General features: G+C 37.6%; 1 protein-coding gene across 3 annotated transcripts in view; it reads left to right on the top strand.

Annotated features, from left to right (window-relative positions):
- AUH (AU RNA binding methylglutaconyl-CoA hydratase) overlaps nt 1-24,634 on the top strand; it is a 158,402-nt gene that overhangs the window by 105,129 nt on the left and 28,639 nt on the right. For 2 of the 3 annotated variants that reach the window (XM_082074790.1, XM_082074789.1), the window contains 4 exons: nt 5,180-5,367; nt 7,056-7,106; nt 8,854-8,901; nt 9,746-10,943. In XM_082074790.1, coding sequence (XP_081930916.1) covers nt 5,180-5,367; nt 7,056-7,106; nt 8,854-8,901; nt 9,746-9,823 — 365 coding nt within the window. In that variant the 3' untranslated portion in view covers nt 9,824-10,943. Of the gene's footprint in view, nt 1-5,179; nt 5,368-7,055; nt 7,107-8,853; nt 8,902-9,745; nt 10,944-11,581; nt 11,651-13,189; nt 13,272-23,378; nt 23,475-24,634 lie in introns of those variants that run through there. The other variant, XR_014186212.1, reaches the window with a different exon arrangement.

Here is a 24,634-nt window from a genome sequence, read left to right as displayed (position 1 = left end):
GGTAACGCAGATCTGTGCTTGTCAAGCGGTGTTTAGTCTGACGGTGGAGTCTGTGCCTTGGTTGTACCTTGCTTGTCAGGGAAATGTCGAGTAAGCTCCTTACACCAGGTACGAATTCCCTCTTGAAGTGTAGTCCATTTCGTAGAAATCAGGTTCCAGATGCATTTTTTGGTTCCATTCATTTCATGTATGCAGCCGTCTGCTGGGAAACCTTCTTCTCTCTTTCGCAATCTACAAAAGGTTTACTTATTTTGAAAATAAATTAGTTTTTCTAAATTACCGGACGATTTCATCTTTCTGTACAAAAGCTGTGATTATTTAACTGCTAGTGAATTCTGAAAGTGTATTTACACTTTCCCTCATGCATTGTGAGGGTTCATGTATCTTCAAGCCAAGTAGAACATTCTTCTGATTCAAGCTGCCACCTTCAAGCCACCCATGCGTGGTGGTTTGGTATATTCTAGGCATTTTTCAGGTAGGTTTTTAAATAAACCAATCCACAGGCACAAGTGAATAAAACAGATCATGAAAATTAAGGACTGATTTGCAAATTAAGTCGGTAGTTTTGGAGCTGGGGCTTGCTGCTGCCAGGCTGGCATAGGTCGTGGGTCATCCTGCCTCTTCCACCTTCAATAGGGTCGTGTTGGACGTTCCTGCAGGGCTTTCTTCAGCTTGACTGGCAAGGCAGACTTCCATGAGCCCTTTTGGCAGCCTATTATGAAATCTTGCTCAAACAACTTCTCTCCTCAGTCATCATGGACCCCGGGGCAACCTCTGAGCCAGCCTCAGGCTGCTGTCTCAGGCTTCGCTCAGGTCTCCAGGCTTCTTCCAAACAAAGACTTACGTGGTCAGACATGAGAGCAGCCTTGGCTGTCACCTGCTCCTCATCAGCACTGCGCTTTTTCCCCCTTGCTAAGATAATATTTTGTTTCTTGTCTTCTCCATCCTGTTTTTACACCATCACTAGCACATTTGTTTATGTCTTGCCTGGTCTAAGTTGTTTGCCCATGAAGGGCCCTTCACGTTTTCTTCCGTGAAAGGATTTGGGGTGCCTGAGCCCACGAAGAGTTATACCTGGACTAAAGTTGGCTAAAGCACGTACAAATTTGCAGGATTGAGGCCTCATCTGGGAAACAGTCTGATGGAAACTTGGTGTTAAATATAGTCTTGCTAGAGCATTTAGGTTTTTAGAGTGTTTGATATTTTGAAAATTGCTTAACTTATCAGTGGATGTCAGGTACTTTAAAAGTGGAAAATATGCTTGTTACACAGGCTTTTAAAGTACATCTTACATGACTGAAAAGTATTACATTAAAATAATAATTTTAGCCATCTTAGTGTATTTATGGTCTCATATTGTTAAGGATTTGGTGTTACGCACAACAGGTTTTTGCATTCCATATTTTTGTGAGTTTCAATGGAAAGGAGAAAAATCTACTCCTTGCAGCTTACTGCAAAAGAATCACAAGGATACATTTGAGCCATTTCTTGACTGACTGCAATAATTAGGATGTTGTGGCTGACAGAATTTGGTTTCACCATAGATTATTAATAAAACATTAGAAATGCACAGTAGTCTTTAAAAAAAAAGAAATCTAGAAACCTGTCAGTTAAATCAGTCTAACTCAAATCAAACAAAGCTTGTGATAGAGAGATGATAGGATAGAAAGACTCATTTTTACTTGACTTAATAAACAGGTTTATTACTGAATTAAAGTTTGGATTTTTTGTCAGAACAGGATTTTTTCCAGTATGTTTTGACAGAGCGTTCAGCTATGAGAAACTACTGACTGTAGATATTCTCTGCCAGAATGATGAATCTATTTCCAGTAAGCGAGTTGCTTCATCTTGTTGGGTATACTCTTGGGAATTTATCACGTAATTCCCTTAATCCAAACCAGTTGTGTACATATTTTGTAATTGATTAATTACTGACAGTAAATAAATATTCATACAAAATCAACTGTTTGTTAAAGAAAAAAAATACTGTTTAACAATTTTCATACAAGAACTTAGTGGTCTTGTATTTACTGTGTCTTTTCACATGAACTAGAGTGTCATCTATAACTGCTGTTTATGATTATTACAACGTTGAATATATACCATCTCAGATAAGAACGCATTGCCATTGTAACTGTGTGTCAAATACTTTTATCAGTATACTGAGTAATACTAGATCACTAGTCCCTGAAATAACATGTCATTAAATTTGTGAAGATGAAACAACTATTCTTCCATCAAATTCTGCTCTACATTCATATGAAATGCCTTGGTTAAGTAATGTCTTTGAAGACTGGGTGTTACTTCCTTTAGCTCTGATTGTACTTGGCAGGAATTGTATGTTCTTTGTATATTACCAAAACAGAACATCTATCTACAGCACACTCTGTCTTTTCTTCATAAATGAATGTAACTTTAGTGTGTTGGGTGTATTTTGGTGTGTTGTTTGCATTTGATTAATTGGGTCTTACTGCTTTTCTGGGTGCATATATCTTATTCCTACTACCGAATATATTGATTGATGCACTGAACTGCTGGCTTCTGTTTTGTGAATATTAATCAAACAATATATTCCTGCTTAATGGCTTTGCAGTGTAGGAGGCAGCCAAACAATGTAGACCATAGTCTGCTTTTTTTGCTCTTTAATCATTATTGTGTAAGACACTGGCAAGAACACTTTTTTTTTTCCATCTATAAACACTATTTCATGCTTAAACATATCCATTGTTTGGTCAAAGTTATGAAATATTGTTGCTCAATTAAATATTGTTTTCAACATTTCCTGGTAAAAGCAGTAATAGAAGAGATAAAGCAGTAAAGGAAGGAGAGATAATTAAGTAGAAAAAAAGCCCAAAAAACAAACACCGAAACACTAGGCATAGCAAGCAAGGAAGAAACAGAAGATGTGAGGTCAGTACATTCAGTGTCATATGGTTTCAGGTCTTGTGATTTGGATAAGTAGTTTTCTTTAATCAAAAGCCAAACCTGATGCTTTTCTAGATTCCAGTACTATGCTGAAGGGGATAATTTCTGACTAAACTATTCTTAAAGAGAATCAGTGTAGACATCTGCTGTGTTCTGATGTGCACTTAAAATGGGTACAAGGATAGAGGCTGATTAAGGTGTGGCAGCTTCCTTGGGTGAGAAATTAGAAGACATATTCAATATTTAAAACAAAAAAGCCAGCAAATGATTGTTTGTGGTGACAGTATCAGAAGCAGCAAGCTTCTTGAAAACACAGCTCACGTTTTATGGTATGTAGGTATAAAGGTTGATGGCTACAGCTTTAGTCATCCTCTGTGATTCTCACCAGACAGGCAGCCAAGGCTAAACATGGACGCTTAGGCTTCAGGTTTTGTAGTATTTTACAAGGGGGTTTGTTTTAGTCTCCCCTTCCTATACCTGACTCCTTTCATAAAAATGCTCTAGAGTAGGAGCTTTCTCTAAATAATGCTGCTAGTAAGATTGCCCTCCTAGAACTGTCGCTGGCTTAGCTGGACAACTAGTAGAATTAATGGCATTTATTGAACAGGAGTTCCTCTTGGTGTTGTCTGTTGCCCTTGAGCATTAGGACGGTCAGCATAGACAGACACTCTCAGAGTGTTAGGACCACAGAGAGTATCACATTGTTTGTATTTACTAATGTTATTGTCCTACAAATTTTATTTTAATTGTTATGTGTGTAAGCATTTTATTAATTCCTCCAGTCTCAGCCCACAAAATAGATCTGGTTTCATTCTGGATCATGACTTTGTAATATTCTAGAAAGGCATAAGGCAGAAATCCCCTAAACTTTCTGCATTTTTTACAGTGTAGTATGTTCAAAGGCAGGTCTATTTCTATGGAAAGGAATACAGTAGTACTGAAGCTTGTGATTCATAAAAAACAATAGTTGAAAGCTGAATCATTGAATCACAAAAAAAATGTGTTTGTTTCCAGACAGCCTGTTTGTCTTAAATATATACTTAAAGTAAGGAAACATCAGTAGGAGAACTGAATGGCTTCAGTAAAATACTGGCTTAGTCTGCAGTGTCTAGTAGAAATTAAACTATTTTATATTAGTTGAAAACACGTTTATCCAGTGTTGTACCACCTTCCTTTGAACACCTATAAATATTCCTCTTGCATATAGACATATATTTATATTTGTATATATTAGCATGCTCTTGCAGGAGTAGCTATTTGGAAATAAATTTTTACTTACAGACTGTCTATATAAATTGGATATTTGTTTCAGATCCATGTCAAAATGGTAGACCTTGTATATTTTCAAAATCCTTTCTCCTCAATGAAGGCCATTTCCACTGTTTTAATTCATACAAGCATCTGCTTCTGTGATTTGAGTCTACTTCTTTGGTTTTGATAATGATTATTCCCCCATTCTTGTTGTGTGTCAGTTCTGGAAAGTTAATTGTTAGTCCAGCTAGGCAATCTTCATGTGTCTGGTTAATATAGTTACTGCTTATTGACCTTCTGAAAATACTGATCTGCCAAAGAAGTTTTTAACACAGTAAGAAAAGCTGACTTAAAGTTACGTGCCTTTCTCTGCTGATCCACATCTGCCATTGTCCTTCTGTAGTTTTTGTAATCAGGGCTTAAGATTTCAACAATAATATGGAAGTAAGAAGAGACAAAACCATGGCTTTTAAAGACATTGTCTAGTGGTTTGGGTTTAGTTTACGTATACATTTTTATTGTCCCTTATATATGTGAACTTTAGCATGGACTACAGTCATGTTAGAATATATATTATTTTTGAATATAGTTCTTCAAAAGTGTTCATATTATGGTGATTGTTATTATAAGAATCTACAGGTTGTTTAAAAGAAGCAGCGTTTTTGGATATGGTAATTGCTGGCAAGTAGTTTTCCTTCAGCTTTTGGCTGATTTGAATAGGGTAACTTGTCTGTAATCAAACATAATCTTTATTAGTATTACCTCTTTTCAGTTATTTATACGTCTTTCTAAGAAACAGAACAATTGATTTCGTTTTAGATGTAGTTTCAAAACGGAAGAAGGCATTTAGGCGTGCCTTTGTATGACAGTTTAATTTCTGTACATTCATATAATTGTTTATGGAACTAAACATGAAAATATTGGAACCGAACAAGGCATCTATATTTGTGGTATGAATAGATGGGAAACTAATCCTTGCGTTTTCTGTTTTTCTGAACTTTAGGGGGGACACAGAGATTACCTCGCACAATTGGAGTGTCTTTGGCAAAAGAACTCATCTTCTCTGCACGTATTGTAGATGGCAAGGAAGCAAAATCAATAGGATTGATTAGCCATGTGGTGGAACAGAATGAAGCAGGGGATGCTGCATACAGAAGAGCATTAGCTCTGGCAAGAGAATTTTTACCTCAGGTAAAACAAATTCTGTTGATTTTAGTTTTTACCAAACATTAAGACTGAAAAACAGCCACCTGTATTAAGAAAAAACATCATGAAGTTGTGTGTTGAAAAGCTATTCTAGTTATGTGGAGAGCAATTGCAAGTTTTTTCTCTCATCTATTGAGTGGTGTTATTTAGTTATTATTTCATAGTGAAGAAAAAAAACTCTTTTCCATCCTGTATTGTCATGATAAAGTCTGTGTTTGTGTAATGTATTCTGGCTTTCAAGTTTTAAACAGAAAAATATTGTAAGGGGTTTTTTTGGTAATGCAATTATCCCAGTAGGTTATCCTGTTGCTGTTGAACACTTTTGAGGAGAGGCAAAAAGGTCCATATGAGAGTGGACCTATCTCAGTGTCATTTCTGTTTTGAAAACAGAAAGCTAAATGCTAGTTCAGTATTAAAGCAAAACTCATTTGCTAGGGGAAATTTTGCTTTCTGTCCTTTGTATATAAGCTTGATGAAAGAATCATGCTCTTACTATCATTTATTCAAAGTGACATCCTATCTCTGGCTTTCATAAGAGAATTGAAATGGGATTTGCTGAATCCCTGTCCTTTAAAACTTGAAAATATTAGGAAGAATTTTAAGTGTGACCTTCACAGGAGTCTTTGTGTTGGTTGATTGCTACCTATTCCCCTCTTGCCATAGACTGCAAGCTGTTTGTTCAAACTAGGAACTAAGTTTGGAGCTTTTGATAAACCTGCTTTTCAAGTGAAGGGTCCCACGTAGCAAATTCATAGGAGGCAGAAGAAGAAAATAATGAGTAAACCACTTTATTGGATCATAATTGTAAGCACCAAAATTTTTAACTGAAAATGGAAAATGTTACAAATTAAATACGTGATTTAACATTGGTTATTTGTATGTCAAACACCGCCATGGAAAGACAAACATGAAAAATACGGTAGAAATTTTAACACACAGTGATTCTTGAAGGTCGATTTATAGTTATCATTCCACATTGGAAACAGCTTGAAAGCCTTTGGCTTTTCCCAGAGCAGCAGGCTGCTTCTCTAAAGCCGTGTCTGAACCTTCAGAAGCTGATGCAGGTGGATAGGCACAGGACCGAGTCGATTCCCAAAGATGTCTCGCTGTTCTATGGCACGTTGGAGGAGAAGGGTGGAAATCCCTCTGCTCCCTGAGGACCTCAGTTGCTCACAGAAGAGCATCACTTGACCAGTGCAGGCTTTACAGTAGTGTGTTTTAGGTTTGAAGCTGCATCGATTCGTTGTATTTCATTATCACATCTTTTCATGTCTCTACATTTTGTGATAATAGGGACATAAGATTGATGTTGTGAAGGCCTATAATGGTGTTTCTTAAGGTGGCTGTTCTGAGCCTTGTTTTGGAGAGAGTTGAGCAGTCTTGACAAGAGTGGACATGGTTAGCACCTTTGGAACATAGAATGAACACACTGCTTTAGTTAGGTTCTTCTGAAGACAGTACACTTACACTTTTTCTCAATACTGGAACTGTCAGTTTGGAAGCAAATGTCTACTATAGTGGTGTAATTTAGGATACTTGATCTATTTACTATAAATTTAATAAAAATCCAAACTCTGTAAGGTCCTAATATAACAACATTGGTATGCAGACTCTTCACTGCATAATCTTGTAGATTTTGATGATATGTAAATAAGCTTTTTCTTTTATTTTAGGGACCAGTGGCAATGAGAGTTGCAAAACTGGCCATCAATCAGGGAATGGAGGTAAGAGTCTATACTTTTTTTAAGAGTAAGCAGAAGTCAGGCTGGCAACAAGTTTACCGTGGTGATATTTTTTCTAGAACTGTTTTCAGTTTCTCAGTGTGTAGTCTTTCGAAATCTGTTTTGTCAAAACTTTTTAAAGATCAAATGCAGGTTTTTTTTGTGTCAGACTCCTAGACTAGAGTTGATGCAGATTTCTGTAACAGGGCTTAGTAACCTCATGTCTGTCCAAGAGTAATGCGCTTTGCTAATTATTAATACTAGAAAGTAAACATAAACTCCTATGAACAAGTTGTATTTCAAATGCTGGGTAGAACAAAACCTCAGAGTCATACTCTGTCAAGTCTGCCAGTTCTCTCAGTGTTCAGTAACTAATAAAGTTAATGAGCAAAAGGCACAGTGTTTAATAGTTTAGTAGAGGTTAGTTTTAAAACTATATGTGGAGTCTGATTTCATATTCGATTCTGATAGCCACTCCTTCTTGAACACTATTGACCTAACTGTGAAGCTTATTAAAATCTAGCCTTGAACACATCTGGACGTGTGTTTTACTTTGAACTTGTAAATCGTCTTGCTGAGCTCTGCAGGTCTATTCATATTTAAACTTAAGCACATACATAAGTGCTGCACCAGGGCACCTTATAGCTCAGCCTGGGACAACAGAAAGGGGATCTCACCACATGCAACATCTGAATCCAAGAAGACAAATTTACGAATGGTCTTCTTTTTCTTAAAGTTACATAGCTGAGTTCAGCCAATACCACCAGTAAATTTTGGCCTGAGAACCAAACTCAGGTGCTGTTGTGCAAAGAGTATGTTTGTTAGGTTTCCACAGCAAAGTGATGATGGAATTCAAGATTTAATTCAGTGGTTCAAAATGCTACAGGCTGAATTGTTTAGCTACCAGGTATGGTGGACTGAAAGGTTAGAATCATGTTTTTTATAGAATTACAGACAATAGGGTTAGAAGGAGGCCCAAGACAAGATGTACTGTATGAAAACCCCTCAAGCCCAATGTCCATTCAAGCTATTGTTACAAACCCTCTGTGGCAGAGATTTCATGGCTTCCTTTGGTAAACTGTCCTGTAGCTGATCTCCCCACAAATTGCTTGTGGTGCATTGTCGTTTTCCTTTCAGTGGCCCTGTGGAGAGCTGGTAAGTTCTGCAGCAGCTGATGCTTAAGACAGGTGGAAAAGTAGTGAGGGGAAAACTCAACCTTTTCAGCTGTTCTGACCAGCTCACAAAGTAAAAAATGTTCTAGAAACTAGGTGATGATGTAAGATGGCCATTGACCTATTTTTTAATTTTAAATCCTTTTAAACTTGAATTTATGTTTACTTTATGGCATGGCATCATGTTTTCATACAACATTTTGAAGATAACTTGTTTCAGAACAAATTTTAAATTATCATGCAGTACATTACATCTTTTTCCTTGTAGTAAATGGAATTATTTTAAATGTGCAAGTAGCTAATGGTTTTTAGTGCAGATGATTTGTAGTGAACAACATGCATTGTTTTCACAGTGTATTACATACTAATTGTATTGCCAAATAGGGAAACTGTTACCCAAATACTAACCACTCCTACCACATGGCAGTGTAGCATTTCCATGTTAAAGTAATGAAGAACTTTGCAGAAATATTTTAGTATGTGGCATAGAAACACGGTATTTAAGTCAGCTGTCAGGAAATTATATAAAATAAATATACAAAAATATGCTTTTAAAAACATTGTATTCTTTCCCTCAGGTCGACTTAGTAACAGGTTTGGCAATTGAAGAAGCTTGTTACGCTCAGGTATGTAACTAGGATTACATGAAAAAAAAAAAGAAAACAAGCTTTGTTGGTGCCTGTTATGAAACACGCAGAAATTCAACTAGATATTGCTTTATGATTTCTTCTGCAAATATTTTGGCATTCTGTTTAGACCTTCCTTCTGCTTACTTTGGTTTTATAAGGAGTTTAAGGAAGGAGGTGTAGTTTAGGACAAAATCTTAGGGTGAAGATGGTGAAGCACCACCAGCCGCATCCCTAGCCAGTCGTGCTCTGCTGTGCATCTAGTCCAGGAACTGCTGTGCCCTTGCTTTGTTTTGGTTTAACATGAAATAACAGGAAGGACGCTTCACTGCTTCGCTAACATGTGCCACTAATGGCATATGTGCTAGCCAGCAGAAAATTGGGGCAAACCTCTTTGCAAGCATAGCATGGGAATCATGTATTTAAGTTGGTACGTTCTTGGACTTTGAGACAAGTGTTTTGATCATGGAAAGAGAAGCTTCAGCACTAAATGCTTATTTAAAACATACGATGATCTGATTAATAACCTATTTCTCTTCACCTCACTTCCCCCCCCCCACCCCCCAAAAAAAAAACCACAACACCAAAAACTCAAAAACCAACCCTAAAGAGTTTCTCACAGTCATCCATTTAGAGAAAAGATAATCCTCCCAAATTATTTCTTAGCCTTCTATTGCCCCTTTGAAGTGTCTTGTACTTCCCTGTATCTGACTAGACACTGCCGTTTTCACTTTTCTGTTGTATAATGTGTTGCATGCTGGATGTCTTGCAGAATTGGGATTTGTGTGATTTTTTTATTATTGTTGTTGGCTTCAATAATGAATTGTTACTCCAATCATTGCAGACTATTCCAACAAAAGATAGAATTGAAGGTCTTCTTGCATTTAAGGAGAAGAGACCTCCTCGCTACAAGGGAGAATAAAAGAAGCTGATGCCTTTTAAAATACAAGGGGATAATACTGCTATGAGGACCATTAAGGTGCACTTTGCATCCACACCTGGAATATCACAACCACCAAAGTCACAGCAAATCATACTGATGTTACAGCATTTTGAATGTGTCCATGCTTGTACTGGACCCAGATAGAAATGTGTGTCAACTCATGCTATTTACAATTTCTAAAGGTTCTTCTGTGTATTGGCAAGATCACAGGTTCATGCAGCATTTTTAAAATTTCATATGTATGAAACATAGCATTCCACAGTTGAAAAAGCTCTGTAAATTCTTTATATAGACAAAACCTATATGTAATGTTAAGTATAAATCTGCTGTATCATTTTATCAAAAGAAAAGTGACTACTGAACACCTAAAATAAGAACTTGTACCAAATATGCATTAAAATGATTCTGTATATCAGTAAAAATTATATTTGAGTAGTCTACCTGAATATGTACATTATTAATAAAGCTAAGGGAAATGAAAAGGATTATTGTTTGGAAAATATTAAGCTTTATTTATCTGACTTACACTATTCTCAGTAAAACGAAATTAACTTTAGCACATAAAACCATCCTTTTATGAACTCATTGCCATTATATTCATTTAATTGTATTAAATGAAGACATTTTCGAGGCCAGCCTTTAATTATGCATTCTTGTATGTTAAACCTGGCTTTGTCTTGCATTCTTTCAACATATCATCGGATCAGCGCTGTCTGCTGTGAAGGAACTTTACTTCACTTGCCCCAGTTATTTTAAATTTTCGATGATTGTATTAAAGATTGTTGAGCAGGGATGTGACTAATGCACTGTTGAAGACACTAGAATTCTCTTAATTTCCAGAATATTCCTTTTGCAGGTCCTAATAACATATATTTATATACAACAGGGATGATATTGAAATGTTCTTTATTCGGTGGTGGCCTCAGGGTTCTTTTCATACATTGAAAGAGAAATCCAGTAGGTTGCGAGGTGAGAAAACTGTTGTGATTCGTACTGTATATTTGCTGTGGACATGGCGTATACAGCAAATGTCTGGAAATAACCTCTTAGAAAGTATTTTTGTTAACTTGACTGGAAAATAAACATGCTTTAGCAGTCAGAGGGTGTCTTTTTCTATGGAAACAAATTTCTTCCTGTTTGTTTACCATTGGCTCACGAAACTTGTGCATGCTCTGCTGTTTCTGCAACATTAACTGTGGTCACTGTCTATACCTATGATGATAGAGTAGCTGATCAACATGAAATGAGAAGAACTCATTTAAATTCGTATTTAGACATATCATTACATGTAAATTGATTATAACTGGTAGAGCACACACTTTGTTGACTGGTAAACTTGCTGAGTCGATCATTTCATGCTCGATAATTTGCAAATAAAGTACTGGTACTTGTTTTGATAGTCGTATAAAGCCTAGAGGGTCATTTTCTTGTGTTTTTGAAGTGCTAACATGTCATTTTCATTTTTACTGAGTAAGAAATAATTATGTTAATAGGAGAAAAAATATTAAGTCTATGCTGATGGGTTTCTGTTTCGTAACTTTGATATACAGTCTGGTTATTGAGCTGCCTCTGTTTTTCTAACAAGCACTGATTAAGTAGCTTCTGTGAATGTCTGTTAAAAAATGTAATAACTTAATACTGTGGCATAAGACTGCATAGATTTGTGCCTTTAACTAGTAGTTTTGATCTCATAAAATAATTTTACTGTCACAATGGTCTCTCCATTCCTTTTCTCAGGAGAAGATACTGTCATCGTAGCAATTTGAGTCCCTTCCTTGAAGTCAACATTTTGAATATTATTACAAAGTGAGTGCCAGTAGGACCATTTTTAAAGGTACTTTCTAGTGGTGTTGAACTAGTTGTAAAGGAAAAATGTTTCAGCAAAATATGTGTTAAACACTTACTGTCTCTTTTATTAAGTCACACATTGTGATGGCTCTAGTGCTTGTGATTAATAGAGTATTAGAATTCTGCTTCCACAAGAGGATGATTTGTAAGAGAAATGCTCTTATAGTATAGGCTGACTTTTCCTTAGGAAAGTTATGATGTGGAAAATCCTTCTTCAAGTGCTTAGGCTCAGCTCTTTCAGTCCTGGAAAAGCTGTGCTTTTCTCCACAATACCTCATGGGTGAGTGAGCCTGGTCCCCGCTGGTTTCCTGAAGGGTTATCTCCTGGGCCCTTGGCATAAGCAGCTTTTTCTCCTGCTCCTCCTGAGCTCAAGTGGATAGTGAGCTCTTCTGCACTTCTCCACTGAGCTGGATATTGGAAAGTTATAATACGGGTAGGTCTGTTACCTTCAGCTGATCACCTCTCCATGGTGTAAGTGCAAATTCAACTTAACTGAATTGCCTAGAAATTCTCACTTTCATGCAGAAATTAATATGTGACTTTATGTAACACTTATCACTTTAATATATGAAAGCATTTGTGTTTTCAATGTCATTGAAGTAACTCACATTCTTACCTAGTTTTACTAAATTTCTATATAGAGTTTCTAGAATTCTCTGAATGGCTTAAGTCTCTTCAGTGCTTTTGCAGTATCTTGCCTGCTGTGAAGAAATATGGTGTTTTATTTATTCTGAGGTTGTGTAATGATGCAGTTAAGAGCACTTGGAGAATATTATTCCATGGAACTTTTCTGTGAGATTTGCAGAGCCATTTGTGCCAAATTGTTGTTGAAATTCTGTCAGTCTACGTGCAGTTACTCGTAGTCCTAAACCAAGGTTCATATCAACGCTTTTCTAGAACTGCTTTTAGCCAGCAACATTCAGAATAGTGAACATCAGGATGTATCACTTGCAGCTGTTTCATATTTTCATCTCCAATGCACTTAACCATAATCAGATTTGTTGAACAGAACAAAAAATAATGGGTCTCTCCAACAGAGGACATGGCAGAATATCATGCTACTTGGAATTTTGGGAGACTTAGGGCGTAAAGTAAGGGTTTGTTACATGTGTCACTTCACATACCAAAGCCAAATCATGCAAAGTGAAAAGAGTAATTGGAACATCTTGATCTATCACCAACTTAGTTTTTGTTTCATCGCTTTTCCATGCAGGCATATCCCTGAGATCTACTGAGATCAGAGAGAGGATTTACAATTGAAGAAAAAAAACAACCATAATTGAAAACTATTGGTATTTTGTGTGATATACATTGAACAAGATGTGCTTTCATGTCTCATTTGTGGGATTTTAGCGTTATTCTTGCACCTAACAACACTGCTGAAAAGCCATAGGGCTTCATTGTCTAGTGAGGCTGATACAGTCATTGTACTCAAGGTGTGATAATGATCATGATGACATTACTATTTTAAGATGTTCTTTTTCTGCACACTTTTAGAAAGACAACTGTCTCCAAAAATGAGAAAAAAGAGGATGATTGCAAACAGATGAACCAAAAGGAGAGATGTATTCAGCTAAAGGTAATGGAATTCTTCTTGTGTATTTTGAGGTCTTACAAAAATTAGTTTTTCTGTTTGTGCCTTTTTTTTTTCTGTTGGCTTTTGTTTTTTCTGAGACGGGAGCTCAAACACCAGGGTGCAGGGAACACTTTTAAGAATTTATATGTGTTGTTTTCACTTCAAGAACATTGATATTTTATAAGCGAAGTTAGGAGAGTTTGGAAAATTTTCTGAAAAGGTTTTTGAAAGGTGTAATCAAAAATGATCATGTTATCACCAAAGATTAGGTAAGATACCTCTTTTAGCATAGATTTTAATCATGTTCAGTTTAACCTTGAACAGAGTTGAAGTTTCCTTCGTTATGCAGAATGTACTGTGTTTATGCAATGTATTCATTACGCTTTATAATATATATCTGTGTATACTGACATGTAATACGCATGCATATGCGTGTGTATGTGCATATGCATATATGTACATATAAATAAAACTCTTCCGACTGCCAGATGAGACCACATTCCCCTTGGGAAGTGAGAGTACTATTCTACTCCAGGAAGTTTAGAATTTGTTTGTGGAAGAGCCATACCAGCAAGAACACTGCACCCCCCTCAGCATGTACTGTGACAGCTACAGGTGTCCACACACATGGTATGGAAGTTCTGAAACACACAAGTTCTGCCACAGAAACAGCAGTCGAGTAGACAGGGGGTGCGTGTGTGTTGCCATGTGTCTGGTCAGGCACATCTGATAGCTCTTGGCCAGAACAAACGTAGCAGAGGTCGAAGTGAGTTCTAAGTTTCAACAAAGGTGTGGCATCCAGATAGTGCATTCCTCCCAGTCCTATAGTATTGTTTGCTTTTGCAGTTTGAACAGGCCTACAGCAATCATGAGCAGCTCATTAATCAACAACTGTCGTAGATTATAAGATCAATCTCCACCCCCCTTAAATAAGATTTCATAAGATTTCATCTTCAAATTTTATCTAGTAGATAATTCTTCCAAGGACACTCATTCACATGGGAAGAAATATGAAGTATGTTAAAAGAATTTATTACAGAGGGTGTGAACCTTCTGTGTCAAAGCTAAGTCCTATTGCAATACTTGAGTTCAAAACAGTACATTAACCCTCTAAGGCATAGTCTGTACATGTATGTTTATAAACTCTTCAAAGTCTTGGCTTGTGACTGCTGCTCTTTGATTATAATTTCTGAAGCATATGCTAATAAAGCTTTTGTAACATTAAAGACATGAGAATATGTTGCAGTTTTGTTGCATAATATAACCACTTTCAGAAGAACATGAGAAGTTTGGTATTTTTTTAAGGAACTGATACATCAAATTATTGCCTCTTTATTCTAACAACTGCTAATTGATTTAACATTTTCCCTTAAGCATAAGGGACTTTGTGATATCATCTTTGGCTCAGTTCTTTCTAGCATGTTAAAAAATCTGATGCCAGTTGTACAAGTTTTTAAAAAATATGTTTCTTTCAATGCAGTTTAGAAAGACTAATTTTAAATTTTACTTTTAAGGACAGAGTTGTGAAGGTTGTGTATAAATGTTAATAATATGTCTGTGTGCTTGTGTGGATGGAGTTTGACCATGCATCTTTTGTGTAGTAAGTCTCTGCCTCTGGGACTGTTGTGTTCAAAGCTAGTCTGTAGCTGAACTGTTTTTGTAAATATATGTAAGTTTCCCCAGCTAGTGACCACTCAGAGTTCAGTCTGTGGTTCATCTTGTCCTATAGTTGTCATCTTTTGGCCAGCCTCCTCTTCCAAGTAGTGGTGAAAGGAGAGAGCCAGGGGGCACGCATCTAAGGAACAGTGGGTCTAGGAAGGATGGAGAAAGGGATGTTTTATAGGGTACGTTCAAGCTACTTGTTTAAGTCACAGTTCACTTCAGCACTGTCATTTCTCATATCTTCATGAGCAGCTCCACAATGTAGGTTTTTCTGTATCAGTTGGTTATAGCACCCGAGTTCTATACCCTAAAGACCAGTAGAGATCATGGCATCCAAATGTGATTCCTAGACTAGCCATATAACATATGTGAGGAGGTAGGAGCCACAAAAAGAGGCATAATGTGAGGGCTTCTGCCTAAGTTACCAGTTCGTAACTGAACACATGGACATGTTTGTTTTTTTTTCCAATGGTGCAAACTGAAATTCCTTTCTTCATTTTGGATTCTTACCTTTGTTCCAAATTTTAGGTGAAATTGGTCCTTTTTTTGAAAAAGCGAAGAGGATGTGCTGCAGCCCCTTGATTTATCTAGTAGCTCAGTAGTTAAAGGGCTCATGAAACACTAGCACAACTCAGTTTCTGCTCCCTCCTTTCACTTAATTGACCTGAACTGAACCCCCCCACAGTAGTGACCTGGTCACTGGGTGTTCTCAGTCACTTCTGATGAAACTTTTCTGCTTAATTTCTTATTTTACAAATTAATTTATTGAGATGTAGAGATAGGGACTGCGCACCTGTTAGAGAGGGAAGGCCTGTCTTGCAGTCCCTCATGAAGCAAGTATTACACTGTTTTTTTAATAGATGCTGCACAAGGATAAAAATCCTGCTTGTTTTCCTCTCATCCCCAATATCTCCATTGTACTGTGTGGACTCCTGTCTGCCAAGAGTGAAGATGCCTGCTCGGTTGGACCCCTTAGGTTGTGGAAGGTTTCATTCTTAAATCCTGGAAGGCTTTAAATACAGCACCATCTAATTGCCATTCCCTAATATCATTAGGACCATGACTTCCTGAAGCAAAATCTCAGCAGAAATTTTGAGAATCTAAATTTTGGACTTGGGCACCTAATTCCCTGCATAGATGTAGTCTTAGTTGTGTGTATTTTGATTGTGCTTCTAGGCTGCTTTACTTTTTAGGATTGTTAGTTAAGCTTGCAAACACTTCCTTAAAGTAAGGGAGGGATATCAGAAAGAACTTTAGATCACATGAAGGAACTGAGTTAACAGGTGGTAATGCTTCTGGAGCCTGGCTTCCCCTTTCTGTACCGGCTCCCCAAAGCAGTCAGGCTGTCACCAGTGAGGCAGAAGGAAACCCTAGCAAGTCAGGGAGCAGGTGATGTAGGGGAAGCAGTGTCATTAACTATGCTACCAGGATGGCTGGCTGTGCTAAAGCAGTTTTATGAAGCTGGTTCTTCCAGCTCTGCAGCCCCATTCTGCCAACAGAAAAGCACAAAGTAGCTGGGTACAGGATGAACTTTTGATCATGCTCTGTGTGTCTGTATGAATAGCATATAAAATATATGTCCAGATGTCCACTCTGCTTCCAGCACATAGTTTTAAGGTTGTTCAGAGAAGCTTTTAAATCATTGTTTCCATTGTTAAAATAGCTCATTAAAACCACATCTCCACAGGTATGTGTGTTCAGAGTTACAAAAACATTTTGTCCTATACGTGTTTTTATATTTCATATAATTACAGTGTATTTACCTGAAGTATTTCGCAAGTACACTTTTGTGTAATACTGGTAGGAGATTAAGTAATAGCTGCTTACTAGCACTATTGCACAAGAACATCAAATGTTATTGTGATGTTATGAGATGCATGCTTTTGGCTGCTTTGTTCCTGTGACCTTTATGCTCTTCTGGATAATACAGAAGTCCTGTTACAATGCACATGTTTTGCTTTACACAAATGCCAGTAACCACTTGAGCAGGGCACTTGATTCTGGTTTTGGTGGGCGGTGCCTATAATGGACGATAGTGTACCGAAGCCAAGTTGGCCATCTTTGTGCTTCGCAGTGCCAAAAACTTCAAAGCTTCTTCCTTTTAGAACTCTAGAGCAATACAAGTTTGTGTTTCTTCATATCATCAAACTTAATTATTGGCAATAAGCAACTGCTGGCAGGAGCGGCGCATCACATGGCTCCGTTTCTGCTTTAGAAAAGGTCAGCATATGGCATAAACACTTTGCTGTATTATGCAGCCTTGTACTCTGATCACATAACACATGCTTCAGAAAGCATTATGCAATGTTACACTCACTGATTAATGACTGCTTGCACAAGAAGTTTTTCATTACCCTGAATGCTAGCATCCTGGGAATGATTAACTTTGTGACATAACTCTCATCACATAAATATGGAAGATTCAAATATAGCCTCAAAATAACGTGTTTCAGAAATAACTGAACACTTTCCCGCTTAGTACTGTGTACAGTACATGATTAACAACTGCTTTAAACCTTCAGAGTTGAATAGAAAAGCCTATTTGTGTGAACTGAAAACAAGATTTATTTTTAGGTTTTAAAGTTTTACCCAAGATGAATTTTTGCACACAGCAGCATCTCATTTGCAGTGTTTTTCCTCTGCTTGTGTAAGTTTGAATTTCCTGAGAAAAGTCTGTGCCAACTATTTTCAGTGTTCAGCCAGTGAGTTAAACAGAACAAGTCAAATCTAGCCCTTATTTAGACCAGCATCTGCATGTGTGTAAAATGACTCAGTCCAGTGTGTTCAGTATTATAGTGCCTACAGCTGTGTGCTTAAATCAGTGTGGCTATAGCAGAGTAAATTCCCAATAATTGATGATTTTTCTGCAGGCAGGCTAAGAAAGTGGTCCCAAATGAAGAGGCTTGCAAACTTATGTTCTGAACATTGCTACACATTCACATTTAACATTTTAATGTTGTGTTGATTGATCATCCTGTGTTCAAAGTCTGCAGATTCTCATGTTAAAAAGCATGATGACAGTGCATCACAGATGTTACCATCTTAAGGATGTACGAAAGAGGAAAAGCCTATAAAAAGAAACGTTTCTCAAAATGTTCCTCCACATATGAAGATCCATCCTTGGTTTTGAAGTAATGTCAATTGCTACCCGTCTATGTCTATGTTTTAACAGCTTTGTAAGAGAAAGTTAGTTTGACTGTTAGGAAGTTAAACATCAGTTTTCAGAAGGAAGAAACTGTACTAAACTTCTGCTTACTAATTTGCCTTTAAATGTCAGACCAAAAAAAAATGACATCTGCTTTTTATGAGTCTCTCTCCTGTAAGTAATCCTGCTTACGAACAGGCACATTAAATAAAACTACTTAAAAACTGGAGGGATGGTTTAGGGTGTCACCATGTTAATGCCTCTGTGCCATTTCTTCTGAAATAAACTTCATTGAGAACAGCTAGAGAAGGTAAACATTGGCCTTCTTTATGTTCTCTTTAATTTTTGCCTTTTCCTGCATTTCAACTCCTACGAGCAGTAGCAAAGGCTAAAGGAAACAGCCTCTGACTAAGCATTAGCTACCAGCCTGCCCTCATTATAGCTGAGGGCTCTTATTCTCGCCGAGCCTACGTGCAGAGCCAGCTAGTCTTTCAGCTGTGATGACGAAATGCCATGCATTTCTTCCTGGAATAGTACGCAGATAAGAGGCCACTTGTTATGCTGAGGTTTCAGATGAACTCCACGAAGGGTTTCAAAACACTCTGGCACAATTATATCAGGTTTCTTTAGCAACCAATTCATTTCAAACACTTTTAAGATAAAAAGGGAAGAGATGTTAGTTTATTTTCCCTTGTGGTTTCACTGCTTAAACCTTTGCAGGATGTGACTGGATAGTTTATACCTTGCCTGAATTTATTAATTTTAAATAAAACTAGCAGATCAAAATGGATCTGTTCCTCTCTTGAAATTCACATTATTTGTAGTCTCCTTTGTGTACCTGTAACTTGAGAGAAGAAACAAAAATCTTCTGTGTGTGATATGCTGCTAGAAAGGTCCTGCTGTGCAAACTCAGTTGCCAAGTGCTTTGGACTCATTCTGGGTCTAGCAAAAGCAGTGCTGGGACATGTGCACACAGTACAAGCGCAGTTGACCTAAGTATTGCTTAGCAGCAGTGGGGGGACCTGTTCGTGAGACCGTTTTGCAGATTTGGGGCCTGCTTAGGTGACTCTGTGCTAGCAAAACCAACTTTAGATGAGATCGAACAAATCTATGAAATGTTTCAAACCAAGCAATATCCTTAGTAACAGCAATAACCATACATCGTCATGAATAAAGGAGTATATTGCCTGGAATAACAAATGGATCGTGTGCAGGTTACATGGCTCTCTTTGCTCACTCTAAGACACTAATCACACGTTTAGAATCTGTGATATGCCGCATTTCTGTTCATTCGTTAAGGATGACATTAAGTCAGTTGCAACTTGCCTTTCCTTTGGATCTGAATGCCAATATATAGATGTAGTCAGTAGAATGGAGAGTCTTACTACAACAAATCTGAGTAAATTGCAGCCTAGGCAAGTATTTAATATGAAAAGCAAATAAATAAAAAAAAACCTAACCCAAAATAACATTTCTCCTAGATCACTTCCCCTGCAGTTCTCTACATTTACAAGTATCTCATTAACTGGGAACTAAAGGCTAAATTCGGTTTCCTTTTAAGACAACAAAATTCTCTTTTTCCATTTACATAATGGAATTTGGATCAGGTCTTAAGTCTGTAACCTTATTCCTTTAATGCCTTCCAAATAAATGTGTAATTCCCAGTGAGATCACTAGGAATCTTTGCTATTCATAGTCTGTTCTTTCTTTTTTGCTGCAACTGTTCTTCAGTGAAGAGGGTCCCCTTGGACGAGGTCCAGAGAACACTTAGAATTGTCAAACCCACCACTTCCCTTAATTACTTTTTTTTTCCCCCCCTTTCTTGGGCTAGTTATTGACTACTGACTCAGAAAAATTATTAACAACTTTCCCTCATGAATAAATGATTTCATAATTGTTTACTAGAGGTAGGTCATTCTTGCACATGACTATGAAGAAGTCCTGTCCTTGCCAGAACAGGGTAGACCAACAGGCCTATATTTCTCCAGGATTTTTCTGCTCTTTTTTTTTTTTTTTGGTCAAAATGTGAAAGCCTAAATACTGTTGCTGAAGTGGTCACTAGCAGGTCTTTTAAATGTTACACAATTAATTTTCACAAAAATTCTAACCCACTGGGTATGAATATGAAATCAGAGTATCTCCTTTTCTGAACTGCTGCTGTTAGGAGATTTGATTTTAATTAAATACCATGATGATGATTTTGTTAGAAATGGTACTTGTGAAATACTACTACTTCCAAAGCTGCTCCACTTTGTCATATTGATTGTCTGTAAGTCATCCTACATATTGTTTGAAGCATCGTGCTGTGGTATATTTTATTCTCTATCTAAAGAAGATTTTATCTTAATACCTTAAAAATACTTTTTTTTTTTCCTGGAGTATCATAGGGCAAAAATTCCACAGTGTCCTTCTTGCAAATTATACTGAAAAGATAACTGCTGTTCTGTGGGTCAAAACCTTGAACTGTTTTGAACTGCAATTACTACAATTCAAAATTTGCCACCTTTACTGAAATCACAGAACCAGCAAACACAGTCCCACTAGTATTCATACTAGTGGAGCCCGTTTTCTCCCCCTGTTTGTCCTTTGCCACCTTCTAGCCCTCCTTCCATGCAACCCCTGCTTCTGCTGCCCACCACCTCCCCTGCTGAGGAGAAGATGGGGTGTGTACCGTCTCACTGTGGGTACCTGCTGTCTCTGGCTGGAACCTTCCAAGAGGACGAGTGATGACCCAGTTACGCAATTTTTTCTCTAGGAGGGAGGTGGGAAGGGGCTGTGATCTTGAGCCTTTGTCTTCCATGAACCCATTTGTAGAAAACCAATGGATCCTCCTCCTCTACCTCTTTCAAGTGTGATTTACGTTGTGTAAGGGTTCAAAAGATAACAGGGTGAGGACTGACTGATAATAGTACTGCTTTGTTTCCTAAGGCTACTGATGCATGGGTAGAGCATAGGGGATATCTGCGGGGCCGGGTTTTGTCTTGTTGTGGAGTCAGTCATTCTTTCTAGCTGTCAGAGGCATAAACTCTGCTGAGGATTGGGAAACTGTGGTGACAGGCATCAGCCAACGAGCAGACATCCAGGTCCTGGGCCGTCTTGCACTGACATAGTGATTCATTGTTATCAGTATCCAAACTAGCTGGACGCGACCCAGCTCAGATTTCTTGACATGCATTTGCAAATCCTAGTTGCAGAATAGCTGTAAGGACCATTTAAAAAAAACAATCATTCCCTACAAATAAATTCTTCCCACCTTAACTAAACCCAGGTTAAAGTAAGAAAGGGCGAGAGTCTGCATTGTGCTCTGAATGTCAGCAGCCTTGGGGTATTCTACGTCATAAAAGCAATAGTGATAGCACTTGCCGGTTAGTCATTCTTGGCTGAAATGTAAACAGTTTATGCTGGTGAATTAATAACTGATAAATAGGTGTATTGAACACTTACAGGGGTGTTATAATCCTGCAGTATTGTTTTATAAAATAAACAGTGCTTACAAGAAATGCATAATTGTGACTTTCAGTCTTGCTGTGGAGAATCACAAAATCACAGAATGTAACACTTGGGGGTGGGCTTTTTTTGTGCCTATTATCTGTTCTTCAAAGAATTATTTCATTGCTAGAAGCAGATGCTGATTTTTAAGCCCACTACTATTTTTGAGTACTTAAAAAAAAAAATCCTAAAAATAGACCCAAGTTACCATATCCAGCAAAAATATGTTGTCAGCTCTTTACTCTGCTGGGCTGAAAACAAATCTGTCAGCAATTTCTTTGGGTTAAAGTATCTGAACACTTGTGTGGGGTTTTTTTTTGTTGGTTGGTTGTTTTTTTTCTTTTTTTAAAGAAAGCATTTTTAAGTGGTTTTGTAACAGAGTCCATTTAGAGCTTTAAGTATCAACAAATTACCATCTGTTGTTATAAAGACACTTTATCAAATTGATGAGACCTGCACTCCAGTTAATGTTGTGGATCAACTGCATGAATTAGGCTTTAAAGTCTGAATGAGTCTGAAATCAACATCTTCAGCTCTGCTGGAAGAGACATTAAAAACCAGCCTGTTTTCTGTAATTATGAAAAAGAAAATGAGAGTTATTCACATGGAAAGAAAGAAAAGCACTGGTAAGGCATCTTAGTGAAATAGGGTTCTTATGTTTGCTTTAAAATAATTTCTTGGATTAAAAGTGTGGTTTGACAGTTGCTGAAAGAGAAAGGAAAAAGTCATTTGGATTCCCTGTGCACCTATAGGTGATTGACATAACAACAAACTGATAGTATAGTATTTTCAGTATTAGATCATTTTGTCATAACTGTTGGCATAAGGATTAAATGTAAGGGTTCAGATGAAAGAAGGTGGTGAAGGTGGTATTTGTTATCTCTATAGCATCTGGCTATACCCTAGAATGATGGATGCAGAAAGCTGAATGTAAAAGCAATCTTGATGGTAGGGATTTCACGTTAATGATCTCAGTGCAAAATTTTTGTCTGGCAGCATTTGTGTATCTGAGGCACAGCTCCTTAGGGTCTAATCCTGTGAAGCATTAAGAATCCTCGTTGTTTATTGGAGATTGGCAAGATCAATAATTCCCCAAATCAAGATTTCATTTTCCTAATTAAGTGGAGTAAATGCTTCCTATCTGGAGGTGCCCAGATAGATGTAAGTGTTCTAAATCATGCCTGCTGGCACCATCAACCCCTTTCCCTTGACTCTACAGGTAACTTTAGGCTCACACGTAAGTTACACGCTTGCAGCAAGCAGCATAACACTTCTTATCAGAGAGTTCAGTATATGCTCTATAGCAGACCTCCCTTTAGACCCCCTGAACTTCACTTGTAATGCTCAGTCTGAAAACGTCTCTCTGTAAATACATTGTCAGTAGCATTGACAGCTGTTGTGCTGATAGGTAGAATCAGTTGGGCTTGAAACCAAATTGACACCTGGAGACAAGCTGTCATGGAAAGGAAAGGTGGGAGAGGAAACTCAGATACATCTTCCGTTGTAGTGTACTGAAGAGTACACTTACCTCCTGTGAGCCAAAGACCCTGAGCTCTCTGCCTAGACCTGCAGTTTCAGCTGTGAGATCCATCTCATGGTGACCACCACTGAGTGTACAATGTGGTGTGAGATCCCTCCTAGAGGATCCTGAGGTTGCTTGCTACAAGGACAGGTAGATCTTACACACATTGTATGGGTAAAGTGTGCTGGGGTCATGCAAGTGCTGTAGATGACAGACCATCTCCAGGAATGGTCAAAACTGGTATGGTACACAAATAGATGCTTTGAGGACAATTTGTCATTCTGTGTTTCAGATGTAAAACTGAACTGGTCAGTGCCAGCCACATCTGTGTGTTTGTTCACAAAATGGAACTGCACTGTAGCCTGTCCCTTCTCGCACCAGCTTTTTGGTGAGTATTAAAAGCCCACCTTTCCTACACAGATTTTTATTGCACAATCCCGAGATGAAAGAATCTGTGGGACAATGGGAAATGTGAAAAAAATGCTTGTTCTGCCAGGACGGGCATGTGATTTACTGTGATGCTTGTGCTGAGGCAGCCAGCAGTCTGATGTATAACTCCGCTGATGGTTAACTTCTCTAGGCACAAGCGCATCGTCCTGGCTGATTTTGAGATAAACTTCTGGTTATGCAAAGTCAGCCACAGTCTTTGTTGGAATTAAAGAAAGAGGAAGATGAAATGAGAAACTGTTTTTCATGCGAATGTTATTTCATTCACATCACCTTAACCCAATCATGACCTTAGAGGAGAATAAGGAAAAAAAGTCTAACTAAACAATTAAATTCTCATGATGTTGGCAGTAGAACTTGCTTTCTGAACTTGAACATTTGGCATGTTTCTACATTTCCCTCATCAAAACTAAATTGAAAGCTGACAAGAAACAAAATTAAAGTTGAGGATATTGAGTTGCACCGTCACAAACACACACCACAGGGTTTACATGTCTTAGCAGAAGAGAAGGCAAGAGGTCAGCTCTACCTCCCTAAAAAGGAGGCACAAATTTTATTTTTCAAGGTTTACAAAGGGATCTTCATTTGAAGAGGAAATGAGCAAAAATTAAGCTACACAGACTTTATTTTGCTTGGTATTTTTTTTTAAAGTATGCAGGCAGATTATGGGTATGTAATTTTGTTTGTGTATTTATGCACGTGTATATATACATGCATAGGGATGTGTAACTGTTCTTCAACAGCTCTAAGTCTCCAGCATGTGTCAGTATCTCCAGGTGCATCTGAACCCTGCAGCTTTAATTGCATAACACAGCCATATTACAAAATATTACCACACCAAGATCGTTTACATTATTTCATAACAAAAAGAAATACTATTACAGAACATTTTTACCCTTAAGGGAAAATTACTAATTATTTAAAACATCGTCTGTGTGTGTGTTTGTATATGGTGTAAAGGAGTATATGAACCTCATTATGGAAAAATGCAGGGGTGGATTAAAGCAGGATCCGTGGGATACAGCCCCAAGGTCAGAGGAGTTTCAACAGACAAGAATGTCAGAAGCTAAGCAGAAAATACCAGCACGCTTGATTATAATG

Source organism: Streptopelia decaocto (assembly GCF_964273445.1).
Source record: "Streptopelia decaocto genome assembly, chromosome: Z".
Taxonomy (NCBI): domain Eukaryota; kingdom Metazoa; phylum Chordata; class Aves; order Columbiformes; family Columbidae; genus Streptopelia; species Streptopelia decaocto.
The sequence above is the reverse complement of the archived record's forward strand: the minus strand, read 5'-3'. Positions and strand labels throughout refer to the sequence as shown.